General features: G+C 52.3%; 1 protein-coding gene across 3 annotated transcripts in view; it reads left to right on the forward strand.

Annotated features, from left to right (window-relative positions):
• The window catches only part of HDLBP (high density lipoprotein binding protein), a 66,771-nt gene that overhangs the window by 35,066 nt on the left and 14,944 nt on the right, over nucleotides 1-16,761 (forward strand). For all 3 annotated transcript variants that reach the window (XM_022568197.3, XM_089916088.1, XM_089916089.1), the window contains exons 2-14: nucleotides 540-604; nucleotides 1,827-1,939; nucleotides 3,704-3,861; nucleotides 5,100-5,315; nucleotides 10,086-10,292; nucleotides 10,390-10,605; nucleotides 11,104-11,310; nucleotides 11,470-11,577; nucleotides 12,394-12,498; nucleotides 12,897-12,975; nucleotides 14,608-14,747; nucleotides 15,673-15,777; nucleotides 15,869-15,982. In XM_022568197.3, the coding sequence (XP_022423905.1) occupies nucleotides 1,864-1,939; nucleotides 3,704-3,861; nucleotides 5,100-5,315; nucleotides 10,086-10,292; nucleotides 10,390-10,605; nucleotides 11,104-11,310; nucleotides 11,470-11,577; nucleotides 12,394-12,498; nucleotides 12,897-12,975; nucleotides 14,608-14,747; nucleotides 15,673-15,777; nucleotides 15,869-15,982 (1,731 nt within the window). In that variant the 5' untranslated portion in view covers nucleotides 540-604; nucleotides 1,827-1,863. The remainder of the gene's footprint in view (nucleotides 1-539; nucleotides 605-1,826; nucleotides 1,940-3,703; nucleotides 3,862-5,099; nucleotides 5,316-10,085; nucleotides 10,293-10,389; nucleotides 10,606-11,103; nucleotides 11,311-11,469; nucleotides 11,578-12,393; nucleotides 12,499-12,896; nucleotides 12,976-14,607; nucleotides 14,748-15,672; nucleotides 15,778-15,868; nucleotides 15,983-16,761) is intronic.

Consider the following 16,761-nt stretch of genomic DNA (forward strand, 5'->3'; position numbering starts at 1 on the left):
TCTAGAAGTTCCAGATGGTTCAGGTTTTACCGTAATGTGTTTGTTTGAAGCTAATGGCCTAGGGGCTTCCTTGGTGGCGCAAGTGGTTAAGAGTCCGCCTGCCAATGCAGGGGACACGGGTTCGAGCCCTGGTCCGGGAAGATCCCACATGCTGTGGAGGAACCGAGCCCGTGCGCCACAACCAGTGAGCCTGCGCTCTAGAGCCCGCGAGCCACAACTACCAAGCTCATGCGCCTAGAGCCCGTGCTCCACAAGAGAAGCCACTGCGATGAGAAGCCCGCACACAGCAACAGAGACCCAATGCAACCAAAAATAAATAATAAATTAATTTAAAAAAAAAGAAGCTAATGGCCTAGTGAAAGGGTTCCTTCCATTTTTTCTGCCCAAGCAATTTGCCTAATATTGGTATTAGTAGCCAAAGTGTAAGTAATACTTTGACCTTTTCTGGTTGAGAGGTGAACGGATCTGGGTTGTAGGATGCAGATAAGTAACTTTTCTCTGGTTTTCTCCTTGCTCCCTCTCCCCTTGTCCCACACCAGAAAAAGCTGGCAGGCTGACAGAGGCGGCCTCAGGACGGACCTTCTGGCTACTGACCGTTTCGCTGGTAAGTGTGTCTTGTCTCAAGGCTTCCTGGCCCTGGGCTGTGTGCGTGCCTTCTTTCATTATGTTTTATCCTTAAGTTTCTAATGGTTCTTCAGAGAGAATCACTGTAGCTAACCTCCCAGCACGGAGCAGTGTGTATACTTCAGGTAGATGTGTCATCTGGTTTCCATCTATTTTTAATCTTTTTTCCTTAAATGTGAATTACGTTTGCTCGGGGTATCTGAATTTGTATCTTGCTTTTCTTTAGAAATACAGAGTTTAATTTTCTTGAACTTGGGGAGGGGTCTTACTGTGTTGTAAAAATGGTGAAGAAACTCTTATTAAATTACTTGACCCTCTTATGCTTTATTGCCACGGTGGTACAGGAAGACACTTGGTGCAGAATTGTGTGAAGAGAGTGGGTTCTTCCTCTTTGCAGTAGCATGGGGCTCACCTGGAGTTGGAGAGAGGCAGCCTGTGCTGAGTGAGCCCCTTTTCCAAATAAGGGAGCTGTGGCTTTGAGAGCCAGAGTCTCGCTGAGCACTGCGGCCACTCAGGAGTGGGGTCCGGAGGCAGACTGCGGGGTTCCTGCCCTGAACTGAGGAACTGTGTGCCCTTGGGCCAGGTCCCACCTGCTGCAAGTCCCCTCCCACACCTGGGTGACCGGACGTGGGAGAACAACCAGTCACCGCATGTCAGAGGCACTTAAACTGCTACCCCTCCTACCTCTTGCTGTTACACTGTCGCCACAGAGCAAGGGAGGCTGCTCTTCAGTGGCTCTTTGCAGCTACTGTCAAATGATACATTTTATAAGCATTAGGAGGCATGAGGATAACAGATTAACCAAATAACTGAGATAGTTGTTAGTAGAACCATCCAGATGTTGATCTGTGTCTGGGGCTGGGTCAGACATGTGTTGGGTTCCATTGGGGCTCTGTGGGTGGAGAGAGGGGTGGCCCCTGGGCGTCCTGGTCCTGAACCTCTCAGCTGGAGCCTACATCTGCTCTGTTATGGGCAACAGGGGGGAGGTTTTCCAGGGTGCCCCCCCCCTTGAGTTTCTCCTTTTCATCACTTGGTGAGAGTTTGGGAATCACCTTATGTCAGCAGTTGTAAGTGAGGAAGATAAGGTGTTGCTTGCTGGTGAAGCAGAGTGAACCCTTGGCTTAAACTCTCAGCTGAACGGATCAGGTAGCTGCAAGCTGTCTGTGCTGGACTTGCCTCTCTGACTCACCCCCCTGCTTCAGTGGCTCACCCGGATCGTGTGGACTCCTGAGATCAACCATGAGCTCCGTCGCCGTTCTGACCCAAGAGAGCTTTGCTGAACACCGAAGTGGACTGGTTCCGCAACAAATCAAAGGTGACGGCCCCTTCCCCACTGTTCTTGTTGACCGTAAGACACGGCTCTTTCCGATCCTCATGAGAGCCTGTGGCCTCTGCAGAGGTGCCTTTCAGCCCTGTGCTTGTGGGGTGGGCCAGGACCCACCAGTGTTGTGTGCTCCGTTTTGCACTACCCTCGTGTGAGGGGTGAAATTGGCCAGGAGTGGTGGATGGATCGCCTACAGTAAGATTTAAAATGTGGACAACTTTCTGGAAAGCCAGTGAATTTGGCCTTTGTGATTATTAGGATTCTTCTCCAAAATCGCTATTGCCCAGTTGTGTTGAACTGGACTCTGGGATGGGAAGCATCCCAGAGCTCTGTCGGGAGATAGCTGTGAGGATGAAGGTGGGACTCGGGCGCTGCACTGGCCCAGGCAGCCAGCCCCAGTGGGGACCAGTGCTGCCCAGGAGGGACAGTACACGAGCTGCGGCATCTGCAGGACGGTCGCTTCGGCGTCTCTAGCTCATACTTCACAGTCTTGTCTTTCCCTTCAGAGTCTGATGTGTGTGTATGACTGCAGCACAACTTGACTTGAATGCTGTTTCCATCCAAAGCCCTTCATCTGTAGTTAGATTTTATAAAATTTGTAGCTGAAAGAGTAGCTTGTTCTACCCTTTGTCGTTCCAAACATTCTTTAAAGTTTTCCGATAACTAAATTGAATATCAGTTCTTAAGTTTAAATTAATTAAAATTACAAGTGCGTTTCATCCGTCACACTCGCCACGTTTCAGTGGCTTGTCTCTCGGCAGTGGAGACCTAGACACTGCCGTTCGCTTGGGTTCTCAGTGCCTGCTGCCTGGGGCTTCCACACGACCCAACAGCCCTGTGGGGTCTGCGCCCCCGTGTTTAGGGGAGGAGAGCGGGCACTGGCAGACTGGGACAGCTCGTCACACGGAGTCTGTCTTGGCATCCAGGATAGCACGGCTAGAGTCGTGACCCTGGAGTCGGACATGGGCCTGTCCTTTTCCAAAGGTCATCCCTCTGCTCTGCGTGCACCTCTGTTCACAGTAGTTTTTATTGGGCCCTGCCATTGCCGAATACTGTGTTCAGCCCCGGACCCTAGGGTGACCCAAACAGTCACGCTCCTGCTTCCATGGAGCTGTGGTGAACGGTCGGGGCACTGTGGAGGGTGGAGCAGGGGGTCACCGGGACCTGATTTCCTCCTGTGCTCCCTGCGTTGGGGGTGCGGGGGGCAGAGATGGCAGGTCCCGCGATGCTTTCAACATGGTACATTACAGTGGGAAATCAGCTGCAATTTACCTCGGGGGGGGTGGGTTCTCGCTGGCAGTGCTGGGCAGCAGCAGCATTTTGTTCTGCAAATTTAAGAGCTGGCTATGTGCCAGGCATTGTCCGTGGTCGTGATTGTTTTTGAATACAGGATTGGGAGACTCTTCAGGGCCGAAAAGTCTGTGTCAAGGCCTTCCATCAAGGAGCTCACCCCATTAGGGGAGCAGTGGGGCATCTGACGTCTGAGCTGAGGCTCACAGGGGAGGCTGTGCGCAGGGCAGGGGCGCCATCCGGATCAGAGTCTGGCCCTTCCAGTTGACAGGCTGAACTTGAGGGCGCTGGGCCTGCGGAGCGGCGGGGCCCCTTGCCTGTGACCGAGGGAAGAGGTGGGGGGTTGTCAGTGTCAACTGTCAGCAGTCAGTGCTCTCTCTTCTTGACGTTAAAACCCTCCTCGTGGTTTTTCCATCTAACACTGAAAGTGGTGTGCTTCCTCTTAATCTATGTTGGCCGGTCCAGTTGCCACTTTAAATTCAGAGGAGGAGAGCGACCCTCCAACCTACAAGGATGCCTTCCCCCCACTCCCTGAGAAAGCAGCTTGCTTGGAAAATGCCCAGGAACCTGCTGGCGTCTGGAATAACAAGATCCGGCCCATCAAGGCTTCCGTCATCACTCAGGTAGAGAGTCCATTCTTTTTTCACCTGCCCCTCCAAGTAGGAAGCAGTGGTGTCTGATGGGAGGTTTTTTTGTTTTTGTTTTTGTTTTCTTTCGGCTGTGCCGCACTGCTTTCTGGATCCTAGTTGCCTGACTGGGGATCAAACCCGGGGCTTCGGTGGTGAAGGCGTGGGACCCTAACCACTGGACTGCCAGGGAATTCCCGGGAGGGTTTTTGAACGTGCAGATGTGAGAGTGCTTTGGACATGAGAGGAGGCCTTTGGATTAAGTCGGTCTCCCCACCCCCCAGAGCTCTAGGGAAGCACAGCTGCCCTGCACCCCAGCACCCAGAATGGATGGTCCCATATGTTTTCAGTCCACTGCAGTCCAGTCTGTGCTCCAGCTGCTGGAACTGCCCTTGGCTTCTGTGTCACCAGTGTCAGCAGCTGTCCCACTGTCTTGAATCAGTTTTCTCCTCTTGACTTTTTGGGACTCCACTAGCCTGTCTCTGCTCCCTGGAGCTGGGGTGTTGGCAGGCTCAGTGCTCTCTCTGTGTGTCGATGTTGGGTCATGGTTGTCGACTACCACCCACGCACTGAGAAGTCCCCCTAAGCCCAGGACTCATCGCCGGCTGTAGTCTGGTTCCCCCAACCTCCTGATGTTGTAAATGCACCAAGTTCTACATAGTGACTCAGGCCCTGAACCACAGTCCTGTTGGTTCCCTGCTTCCACCCTTGCCTCTGCCCAGCCCGCGTCCTCAGTCAGAATGTGTCCTCCTTCACACTCTCCGTTGTCTTCTCATCTCACCCACAGGGTGGGCTGAGGGACCAGCACTTCCCCTCCTACCTCGTGGACCCCCACTGTGCTAGATGCTCCCCGCCCCCTTTGTGAAGCTCTCCTCCCTTCCCGCTCCTCTGCTCTGGCCCCTCCCAGCATAGCCAGCCAGGTCCTTCTCCCCTCCCAGTTTGTTTCCTTCACTGACCTTGCTCATTACTGTTATGTGATGCCCCTTGCCTTCATTTGTACTTGGTTGGGGGGGAGCAGGGGGTGTCTTCTTCACTAGGACTTCTTCACAGTCTCCTGCCCTTAGGCGCTTTCTGCTTGTCTCTTAACTGCCCTCTGGGGCCTTAGAGCAGTAGGCAGGGGTGATACTTAGTGAATGAACAAACTCACGTTCTTTACTTTGTACGTTCGGTTTCTGGACACTCCTGTCTTCTCTTCTTGGTCTCTTAACCTTACCTTTTTGACCTTTTCTGAGCAGGTGTTCCATGTACCCCTGGAGGAGAGGAAATACAAGGACATGAACCAGTTTGGAGAAGGTGAACAAGCAAAAATCTGCCTTGAGATCATGCAGAGGACTGGCGCTCACCTGGAGCTGTCTCTTGCCAAAGACCAGGGCCTGTCCATCATGGTTTCAGGGAAGCTGGATGCTGTCATGAAAGCCCGGAAGGACATTGTTGCTAGACTGCAGACTCAGGTGGGTGTTCCCCGGCTGGTCCTCCCCAGAAGGGGCACTCCAGGCACTGCGGACACGGCTCAGACCCGACTCTTGCCACCAGTGGGCAGGGCCATAGAGCTTGCGGGCAGGCCAGCAATATTCAGAGCCTCCTGGCACTTTTAGTGTGAAACCACTAACTCAGTGATAGAACTAGGGCACCTCCCATTTCTGCTCTTCCGGTGAATGAACTGAAAGTTAGAGGGGCGTCCCAGAGCTTCAGACACGCAACTGAGCTTGCCCAGTTGGTGGAGTGAGGACATGCATGTGTAGATCAGCAGTTCCCACTTCAGGCTCTGAGGGTCAGTGAGTACGTGCCTTGTTAAATACACACTTCCAGGCCCCGGGCTTGGGAGATCACGAATTCCATAGTTCTTAGCAGTCTGATACCAGTTACTTGGAATTTATTTGGGAACCATTGTAATAAATGAGTAAATCAGTGATGCATTTCTCCCTAAGTGGCATCACTTAAAGACCAAGATAAATGCAGAGGATTGTATTAAAATGTAGTATGACAGGTCTTTAGATGGGTTTAGGTGGGAATGAGAGTTCTTCCCACCTGTTGCTGAGTCTCTGAGCTTTTGGGAGAGCTGGCTCTAGATGTGGTGGTTCAAAGATGGGGAGCTGACGCAAGAGGGGCCCCAGGGGGCTTAGTGGGGAGGGGAGCACAGCCCGGTGGGCTCCCATAAATATAACCACATCCTGTTAACTCACTTATTAAAGTTAATAAAGTTAACTTCTTAATATACCCACATCAACCCAGTCTGTGTATGGTCTTCCCTCATCATCTCAAAGGCGTCCTTCCTGTTGGATTTTTCCTGTGTCTGGATGAGACTTGCCCACTCCCGCTCGTTCATTCCTCAGCAGCGCCTTCCTCTCCTCTCCTTAATGCTGTTGATTTGTTCTCGAGGGACAAGCAGGTGTTTGGCTCGTTCCACCGTCCATCGTTATTCCTGTAAATCGGAGGGTAGATCTAGGGGCTCTCGATTGCTTTCATGTTCAGCTTGTATGTTTGGCAAGAAAACGTGTGGGTAGTGCTTCTGTACTTGGTGTTGATTCCAGGATTGATCCGTAGACTCGGGTGTCTTCAGCAAATCCATCCATGGTAAAGTTCCTGACCAATCTTTTGCTTAATAGTTCTATCAACCACTGCTGGTCGCTGCCTGAGTTCATTCGGGGTTGCAAGTGATGGCTTTCTAGTCTCTCCCTCCTCCTGAATTAGTTGGTATTCTGATGAAGAACTTCCGGGTGGGACGTGCAGGATAAATCATTGATCCTGGGCTTCCCTTGTGGCACAGTGGTTAAGAATCCGCCTGCCAATGCAGGGGATGTGGGTTCGAGCCCTGGTCTGGGAAGATCCCGCATGTCACGGAGCAACTAAGCCAGTGCGCCACAGCTACTGAGCCTGTGCTCTAGAGCCCCGGAACCACTCCTGAGCCCACGTGCCACAGCTGCTGAAGCCCACGCACCTAGAGCCCATGTTCCACAACAAGAGAAGCCACCACAGTGAGAAGCCCACGCACCGCAACGAAGAGTAGCCCCTGCTCGCTGCAACTAGAGAAAGCCCGCACACAGCAACGAAGACCCAGTGCAGCCAAAAATAAATTTATTAAATAAATAAATTTATTTTTTTAAAAGATTGATCCTTTTCCCCTTAGTTTTTAGACCACATTGGCACTCTGGCATCTTGGGTCCATGGGTCTTCTCAGTGTCATCATGAACTTCTGGTGTGTTGACTAGTTCTTTATGCAGAAATTGCCTTGTCTCTGGCCCATGGGAGCTCCTTCAGGGAGGCACCCTACACCTTCTGACATAACTGTTCACCTTGAACCACTTCCTTATTTGTAACACAGACTGACCTTAGCCATCTCCTTCCACAGACCTGAAATCAGTTGTTGGTCCAAGAGTTCTGGATGTTTATGGTGGGAAGTTGCATGAGTTCAAACACATGCTTCTAATTAAGGTGAAAGATCGTGGGGTTTTAAAATCATTGAAGTAATTCTCTCTCTATTGAGGTTATGCTATCATCTTGATATATAGTTAGGTTCGTTTGTTTTTAGTTTATTTTCAGTTTTTAAAAAGTACTTAAATATTCCATGATTGCAAAGTCAGAGCCCTATGAGGTCCTCTTGGCCCCTTTCTCCCCTGCTGGGTGACCATTCTTGGTCTTTGGGGTATTCTTCCATTGTTTGGTTTGAGAATAGAAGCAAAAGGTTCACTTGCTGTGAACTGTGCTCTGCACCTTGTTTCTTCCTGCACTGCATCCTGGAGCAGTCTGCATCAGGGCAGGCAGTGGCTTTCCTCGTTTCTTTATACAGCTGCACAGTGCTCTGTGGGTGTGCTGTGATTTCGGGCATTCCTCTTGATGGGCCCTTGGGTGGCTTCCAGACTTTTGCTCTTAACAAATCATGTCACAGTTAAACACCTTGTGCACCTGCTATTTCCTGTTTTACACAGTTATCTCGGGAGAGATTTCCTAGAAGTGAGATGGCTGGGTCAGAGGGTATCTGCATCTGTAATTTTGCCATCACAGCCAGATCCCTCCCCTGAGGTGCTGTGCATTTGTCCTCCCGTTGGCTTTCTCAGAGCCTTGCCAGGGCCGTCAGATACTGGGACTTTCTGGACTCTGAAAGATAGTTGCGTATACTTTTAATCTGCGTTTCCCCTGTGCACTGGTCTCCTGCCCTTTGCTGTCCAGGTAAAGGTTTCCATCCTGCTCGACACAGTGGGGCTCTTCAAACCCTGCATCAGCAACACGTTACAGATACAGTTCCCAGTTTGCCACCTGGGTTTTGATCTTGGTATGTTTTGCTGTGTGAAAGTTTCATTCTTATGTAGTCAAAATTCGTTAATCTTTTGTTTTTTAGAGTTGTTGTTAGGAAAGTTTCTTTTTACTTTGGGTCGTAGGAAAGTTTATTCTTATTTTCTCTGGTGCTTGTAAAGGTGTTCTTATATTTCAAGTCCTGATCTGTTTGGAATTTAGTGTGAATGGTGCCACAGACAGATCCAGAAACATCCTTCCCCATATAGCTATCAAGTCATCGACACCAGTTTTAAAAGAGTTTCCCCGCAGTGATTTGAGTGGCAGTTCTTATCACGTCCTAAATTTTCGTGCTAACTTGGGTCTGTTCCTAGATTTTGAGTTGGTCTTTCTCTCCGTGTGCTCACGTTCTCTGTTTTATTGGTAATGGTTTTATATTTTAATATCTAGTCCAGTTACTGCCACCACTCCTGTACTGTTCTCTTTCAGGATTTCCTGTCCATTCTATTCCCTTTTGTTCTACCCTTCAAGCTTGATCATCAGCTTTTTGCTCCGAGCGGTGTTAGATCACCGAGAGCTGTGCTCTGCCTTGTGGGACGCACGTTCCACCTGCTGTGTTTTGGGTCCAGCTGCTGAGATGAGTGGTCCGCCTTTCGCATCTTCTAACCATGTGTTGTCAGTATGAGTTAAAGCTGCTGAGTCCGGATCCTAATTTTTTCTTCCTCTTATGGACAGTAAGAGTTGGGTAAAGTATGGTTTTCCCCAGGGTTCCCCTGTGTGCAGTCATGTGCTTCTTCCTCTCCAGCCTCGTGTCAGCTCTGCTTTCTCGTGTCTCCTTCGTGGGAAATACTCCGGTGGAGGTTGGCAGTGGCTGTGGACAGTGCACGGCCTTAATGAGCAAAGCTTTCCTGCCAAATACAGCTCTAGGGCTGAGGGTGCATGTATATTTGGTCATGTTAAAAAAATATACATCCACTGATTTCTGTTTTCTTGCAAATTTTTATCATGAAAGGATTTTGATTTTATAGAGATGATCATTTGATTTTTCTCCTTAGATCTAACAATATGATGATTTATAGAAGTGGATTTCCTAATATTGAACCATTTTTAGAATAAACCTCATTTGCTCATAATTTATAAGCCACTGGTCTTACTTTCTGTGCTAGTTGGGAAGTGAGGACCTTTTTCATTGCCTCCGTGATTTAACATTTCTGTTGTGAGTGTTGAAAAGTTGGCTGTGAAGCTGTGTCCTTTGGGGAAGGAGGGAAGCTGGCCGGTCTGTGACTTCCTGCTGCACTAGTGGTGGGAACCTTAACACTTGGCCCTTTTCTTTTTTTCGACGTCCTCTTGGTTGATGACTGTTTATAGATCTAGGAAGACTGGAAACCTCTGTCTTCCTCCCAGATTTTCCTGTGACTTCAGAAAGTTACTTAATTTCTGGCAGTTTGAGGATTTGGATTATTGTCGTTTTCTTTCCTCAAATGGGTTGTCTATTTTAACTGGTTGTAAAAGAGATAGCAAGAAGAGTTTTTTCCTACATATAGGGCTTATGTCTGAAGACAAGAGCATATAGTGCTCCAAAGACAACAATTCATCTGGTTAGTCAGTCTGTGCCTGCGTTCCTGCTGTGTCCTAGCGTGGTGTGAGGAATCACTGAGCTAGGAAGCAAGCACGTACCATTCTTGAGTATTCCTGTCCTCGTGATGGCTTAGAGCTGGGCTGAGAAGACACTGAAGGAATAATCGTGATGGCTGAAGGGGTGACGCAGGACCATGGGTCTGTGTCACGTTTGAACTCATTCAAGCCTGGGGCTTGGTCCTGCTTCCCCACGCAGGCCATGTTTAACCCGAGACTGTTCTGAAGGACGGGTTGGGGCTGGCAAGGTGAGAGTAGGCGGAGGTGGCGTTCCAACCAGGGAGAATGTCGTGGGAAAACGTGCTTTTGCGGAACCTGCAAATGTTTTTGTTTTTTTGGTTCTTTTCCTGCCGCAGGCCTCAGCAACTGTTGCCATTCCCAAAGAACACCATCGCTTTGTTATTGGCAAAAATGGAGAGAAACTGCAAGACTTGGAGCTAAAAACTGCAACCAAAATCCAGATCCCACGCCCAGATGACGCCAGCAATCAGATCAGGATCACCGGCACCAAAGAGGGCATCGAGAAAGCTCGCCACGAGGTCCTGCTCATCTCCGCCGAGCAGGTGTGGCCAGCCACGGGCCTGGTGTGTGTGGTGGCCTTGCCCCAACCGCCGGGAGGCCCAGATCTGTGCCCTCATGGTTTCCGTCCTTCCCTCTCAGGACAAACGTGCTGTGGAGAGGCTGGAAGTAGAGAAGGCGTTCCACCCCTTCATCGCGGGGCCGTACAATCGGCTGGTCAGCGAGATCATGCAGGAGACCGGGACACGCATCAACATACCCCCGCCCAGCGTCAACCGGACCGAGATCGTCTTCACGGGGGAGAAGGAGCAACTGGCTCAGGCTGTGGCTCGCGTCAGGAAGGTTTACGAGGAGAAGGTAGCAGTCAGGAGTGGGGCAGAGAGCAGCCCAGCCCTGCCCTGTAGCCTTCGAGGCCTGGACAGCTCCAGTCGCCACAGTTAGAAGGGGGCGCCCGCGCCTCCCCGTAGCTGTGAGGCAGTGGGCCAGGCTCTGCTGGGCGGCTGTCCCCACAGATTCCCACCCGAGCTCCCCCTGCCCTGTGTGCCCCTGCGCACGTGCCGCTCAGAGCTGATCAGGCCTTTGGGTGAGCTGTTAGCCTGAGTCGGTGGGCTTTGAGGCCTCTCCTTTATTTGGGGAGAGGACGGGGTGTTTTTGTTTCTTCCTAGCTAGTTGCAGTGATTACTCTGGGCTTGACTTAAATTCTGCAGTAATTCTTTTGAGGAGAAAGCCCAGTCCTTGATTAGTGGAGTTTCTGGGTCATCGTCTTCACTATTCGGGGCTCACTTGCTGTAGTCGGGGCCCCGTGTCCTGCTCCCGGACCTTCCCTCTTGACACCCTCACGGCGCTCTTACTTAGAAAAAGAGGACCACGACCATCGCGGTGGAGGTGAGGAAATCCCAGCACAAGTATGTCATCGGGCCCAAGGGCAATTCCCTGCAGGAGATCCTGGAAAGAACTGGAGTCTCTGTGGAGATCCCTCCTTCAGACAGCACCTCAGAGACTGTGATCCTCCGAGGCGAGCCTGAAAAGCTGGGGCAGGCGTTGACTGAAGTCTATGCCAAGGTAACTGCTCGCTGTGGGGAGACTCCGATGAGCGTTTCCTGGGACCGTGTCAGGGGAGGGCAGCACTCACCTGTCTCTGAGCCCTGGTGAGCCACCTGGCTTGGTGTTCACAAAACCTGGACTCTGCAGACCCACGGGTTTGTTTCCTGGTTTTCCTAGGCCAACAGTTTTACGGTCTCCTCCGTCTCTGCTCCTTCCTGGCTTCACCGTTTCATCATTGGCAAGAAAGGGCAGAACCTGGCCAAAATCACTCAGCAGATGCCAAAGGTAAGGAATCGTTGTCTGCTGTGTTGAGTTGATCTTCGTCATCCCATTGCTGACATTACTTTTGTCCTGTGGGGGTGGGGGTGCCTTTGAAGACCGGGGCACCCGTTTTAAAGATCAGTTGTTGTGGGTGACAGTCAGCTGCTCCGTGGTTAGCCAGGGGTGAGCAGAATACGTTTTTTCAAATACCTGTGTCACGTCTTTGGGTCTTTGTAACCAGGGGAAGAGTGTATTGCTAAGTTTATTGAATATCTCAAGAAATACCCCATTTAGTTGTTACGGTGTCGTAACCTGTGAGTAGTTACATCTGAGAATTTCGTGGAGCAGAACTTGTATACGGTTCGTGTGGAGGTGGAGTTTGTGGGCCTTTCTGCCCTCCGCGTCTCTGTCCTTCGGGCGGCAGTAGGTCCAGTAACCTTGGCAGAGAACGCGTGCGTCGTATTTCGTTCCTGTTCTGTTCAGAGTCCTGGTTCCCACAGTGGGGCTGGCTCCGTGGCGCCGGCCTCCCGGGTTGCCCTCCCCGTGCGTTATTTCACCCCCGTTGTCGTCTGTCTCACCCCCCCTCGCACACCGGGGGGGCCTGAGCAGTGAGGTGTTGACGTGCTTCATGCCAGTGGTTTTGGTGGCGCACAGTGGGGAGGCCTTTGCGGTTCCCACACAGTGTTTAATACCAAAACCATGGTCATCCCCAGACCTCCTTTCCAACTTTTCCTGGTGTCTGTGGATCGGCTGCTGCCCCGGGAGAGCAGCCCAGGCTCGCATAGGAGGTTGCTGTGGCCGTGCCATCCCGGTGGGCTGACTCTTGTTTTGGTGCGGTAGGTCCACATCGAGTTCACAGAGGGCGAGGACAGGATCACCCTGGAAGGCCCCACAGAGGATGTAAACGTGGCCCAGGAACAGATCGAAGCCATGGTCAAGGACTTGGTAAGGTGCCCCGGGTGCTGGCCGAGTGGGCATAGGGCGTAATCCTGTCACTTGCCAGTCAGACCTCACGTGGGGGCCCTGGAGGCGCGGGAGGGGGGCCCAGTCGGCAAGTGGCGAGTTCTGAAACAGCTGGAATCTGGCCGAAGTCCGGGAGAGCTGTGGGTAGGCGAAACCTTACTGTGGAGGAGGGTCTTGCGAGGGTGCCTGCAGGACGATCCTGCCGCAGACCCTGAAGCTGAGTGGGAAGAGGACGATCCTGCCGCAGACCCTGAAGCTGAGTGGGAAGAGAGGGCGGCCACTGCCAGCTCCCGGGCCTTGGTTCTGGCTGTGTGTCTGCGGATCTGGGCCCAGGTCCTGGACTCTGGTCTCCAGTGTCCTGCTCTGTGCTTCTCCCGCAGATTAACCGGATGGACTACGTGGAGATCAACATCGACCACAAGTTCCACAGACACCTCATCGGGAAGAGCGGGGCCAACAGTGAGTGGGGGCGGCACGTGGAGGGCAGGCGGGGCGTCCTCAGCAGAGCGCCAGCGGGGGGGCGGCCTAGACTCCTAGCTGGGGCCTCCCCCAGGGCCGAGGTTGGCCTGGAGCTGATGGGCCTAGAGGTGAACGTGATGAGCCTGGTCGAGAAGGCATGCAGGGGGCCGTGTCCTCACAGTTCAGCCAGACCTGCTGGAGTGGGGTCTGCCATCCGCCATCCTCACGTGCGCCCCTGACCACGCCCCTGCTGGGCTGGCCCGCCCAGGCTTAGCCGCGGACTGAACCGGCTCAAGTTGGAACGTGCCGAGTGAGCGCTCTGCTTGAATCCGCGGATGTCGGATGTGTTTTGAAATCCACTGCTTTGCTCAGTTTAACTTCAGTGCCGTTCTAGGCCTCACGGTGCTCACCAGTCCTGAGAACAGCTCTGTCCCCTGTGTGTGACCTTTGGTGGAGGTGAGGTAGCGGGCACCCCCCGCCAGTGTAGGTAGGACGCCTCCGTGTGCCTGCCCTGTTGGGTTTTGCCCTGTGCAGTCCATTCTTTGTTCAGAGTAAATGTAAGCTAGTTAGTTGCTGCTGCTTTAGTTGGTGTCAGTTGTGAGTTCTGGAGCTTTTTAAACAACGGGCAAACGCCCACAGGGAGTGACACCAGTCAGTGCTGCTTGAGCTGTAAGTTTGCACACACCATAAATTTGATTTTGTTCTTTGTTTTGTTGAACTGCAGTGTTTTCTCGAACAGAAAATGTAAGGAAGTGCAGTTCTGATGTTAATTTCTGGTTTCTGCTCCCTGGGAAGTGCAGAGCCACTTTGCATTGTTCAGAGAATTGTGTCTGTTCCATTTTCTTCTGGTTCAGTTCCTCACCTTCGTTTTCTTTCATCTAAAATCTGCCGCCCAGCTTCTGTGTCCTTGGCTCTTGTCCCATGTGGTTCCGCCCTGGAACAGCAGCCCCAGAGCGGGTCGGCTCATGGCTGTGTCCGTGTTTGCTCAGATCCCTCCTTGGCGACCCTCTAAGGAGCTTGGTTCCCCTTTACTACATGGTGGGCAAAATGCCGACCCCATTTCCTGGTGATGAGGCTTCCCCAGGGTGTGGGATCCTGGATCTCTGTCTAGAGAAGGTGACAGGAGGAGGGTTGTCAGCAACTCCACTGGTTTTGCAAAGACAGTGAAGTGCTCAGGCTGGAGCTGAGCTGACAATGGAGTCTCCTTAGACAGCATGGCCTCCATGGGCTCCAAGGTGGTCGATGGGGGTGCTTTTATCTTCAGGTAATGTGGGAGCTTCTGGATTTTAATGGCTTCTTATTTTTATTATATTCTTGAGAGTAATTTTTTTTTACTTGAACAGTAGTTGTCTGTCTCCACATTAGAAATGCCCTGGCCATGCCCAGACCAGCTGTATCTCAGGCACCGAGTGGCCCTCGCCGTAGGACACTGGAAGTTCTCAGGGAGGTGCCAGCATGTGGTCCATACCTGGCTCCTTATAGAACATGGAAGGTCTTGCTGTGGAGTTTTTGCTTACGGGATGAGTGGTTAACTTTGGGGAGGGCTCTAGCCCTGTCCTGCCGCGTTGTGAGTCATTGGTGGCGCAAGGTAGATTCTGCATCCAGTTGCGCGTGTCCTTTTGTGTTCTTCAGTAAACAGAATCAAAGACCAGTACAAGGTGTCTGTGCGCATCCCTCCCGACAGCGAGAAGAGCAACCTGATCCGCATCGAGGGGGACCCGCAGGGCGTGCAGCAGGCCAAGCGCGAGCTGCTGGAGCTCGCCTCCCGCATGGTGAGCCCGCGGCTGGGGCTGGGGCTGTGTGGCAGCACCTTCCTCCTGTGCCGTCCTAGAGGGTGGCCGGTGCGGGTGTGACTTGCTGGTACCGAGTTTCCTTCATTCCTCCCCATCCCCAGGGCCCCATGTAGTGCTAGGGAGGTGCTAGGGCTCTGGGTGCTCAGCCTTGGCCAGACCCCAGAGTCCCAGCTGCAGTGATGACTTCTCTGGAGGTGATTCTCGTGTGCAGCCAAGGTCAAGAAGCACAGCTGTGTGGTTAGCACAGCCAGCGTGGGGGTGGTGCCTTGTTCCCCATCCCAGAGACTAAGCCACCAGCCCTCACACATGTTTCTTGGTTTTCTGAGTCAAATGCAGACAGATATATCCTTGCTCTGGGGTGCCTTATCCTGGTACTGGGTTGCTGAACCCTTGTTTCTCTCTCACCCTGATGCCAGTCTGATCCAGAACCTCCCAGAATTGTTTGAAGTGTCTGCTTGGCTGTTAGTGTTTGTCTCTGTGTTCCAGCTCTGCTCGTTTTCTTGTACTTCCCACGTTTTGATAGGACCTCTGGAGGAGGGTGAGAGCCACACGGGTTCAGCGCCCTGTGTTGAGCCACTCTTCCTTAATCGTCCACACAGGGACGCGGTCCGGGCCACGCAGTGTTCAGGAGGGCTGTGCAGAGGGCGAAGCCTCGCAGCCCGCCCGTTAAGTAGAATTGCTGGATGAGCTGCTGTAGTAGCACTTCTGGGTGAAGGGTCCTACACTCTGTTTTCTCGTTCTGCTTTGTTCAGGAGAATAACACACAACCAGAGTAACGTGCAGTGTGGGCGTTGCTGGAGAGGGCAGGTGCTCTGCGAGGGGTGCTCCCTGCCAGCCGCTGGTGCCTGGCAGTGCTGCAGGGGTGCACCTGGGCGCCCCTCACTGTGCTCAGTTGTATTTTTAGGAAAACGAGCGTACCAAGGATCTAATCATTGAGCAGAGATTTCATCGCACAATCATTGGGCAGAAGGGTGAACGGATCCGTGAAATTCGGGACAAATTCCCAGAGGTAAAGGTTTCCCAAAGACATTCTTGATTCAGTATTTTGGAATCCAGTCCTCGCTAATAATCAAACTTGGTCTCCTGATGATTTGTTCTAGGTCATCATCAACTTTCCAGACCCAGCACAGAAAAGCGATATTGTCCAGCTTAGAGGGCCCAAGAATGAGGTGGAAAAATGCACAAAATACATGCAGAAGATGGTGGCAGATCTGGTAAGGGGACATTTTCCATCCTTTGTTGTGCGACAGTGTCAAGGGTAGTAGGGGGCTGGGGGTGTTCCCCAGAACCCCTGCTTCGGGGAGCACGCTCGGGCACTGGGGCAGCCCCCCCACCTCACGGTATTTAGAGCAGCAGAAATCCTTTTCCTGTGCAGAGTTACTTTGTTTCTTTTCATAAATTTATTTATTTACTTATTTTTGGCTGTGTTGGGTCCTCGTTACTGCCCACGGGCTTTCTCTGGTTGCGGCGAGGGGGGGGCTACTCTTTGTTGCGGTGCGCGTGCTTCTCATCGCGGTGGCCTCTCCTGTTGCGCAGCACGGGCTCTAGGCACGTGGGCTTCAGTCGTTGCAGCACGTGGGCTCAGTAGCTGTGGCTCGCGGGCTCTAGAGCGTAGGCTCAGAAGTCGTGGCACAGGGACTTAGTTGCTTCGCGGCATGTGGGATCTTCCCGGACCAGGGCTCGAACCCGTGTCCCCTGCGTTGGGAGGCGGATTCTTAGCCACTGCGTCACCAGGGAGTCCCTGCTTTGTTTCTTGAGGGGTCTTCGGGTACCTAGGCAGAGAAATTCTCCCCTCCAGTAAGGAGAAGAGAGGTTTACACAAGTAGCCTGAGAAGTCACGTATTGATTTGTTATCTTCCTCAAAACTTGGAATGCGAAGAGGCAGTTTGGAAAGTGCTGAGGGCGGTTGGTGGGAGGGCTGCAGGTGCGCCGTGCTTTCCTGGGGTTCTCGGGGGCTTGGACTTGACCTCCTCAGAGGGGTGATGGGGAGGGC

Source organism: Delphinapterus leucas, chromosome 8 (assembly GCF_059928025.1).
Source record: "Delphinapterus leucas isolate spDelLeu-1000000601 "Yukka" chromosome 8, BTC_Dleu_Yukka2, whole genome shotgun sequence".
Lineage (NCBI taxonomy): Eukaryota > Metazoa > Chordata > Mammalia > Artiodactyla > Monodontidae > Delphinapterus > Delphinapterus leucas.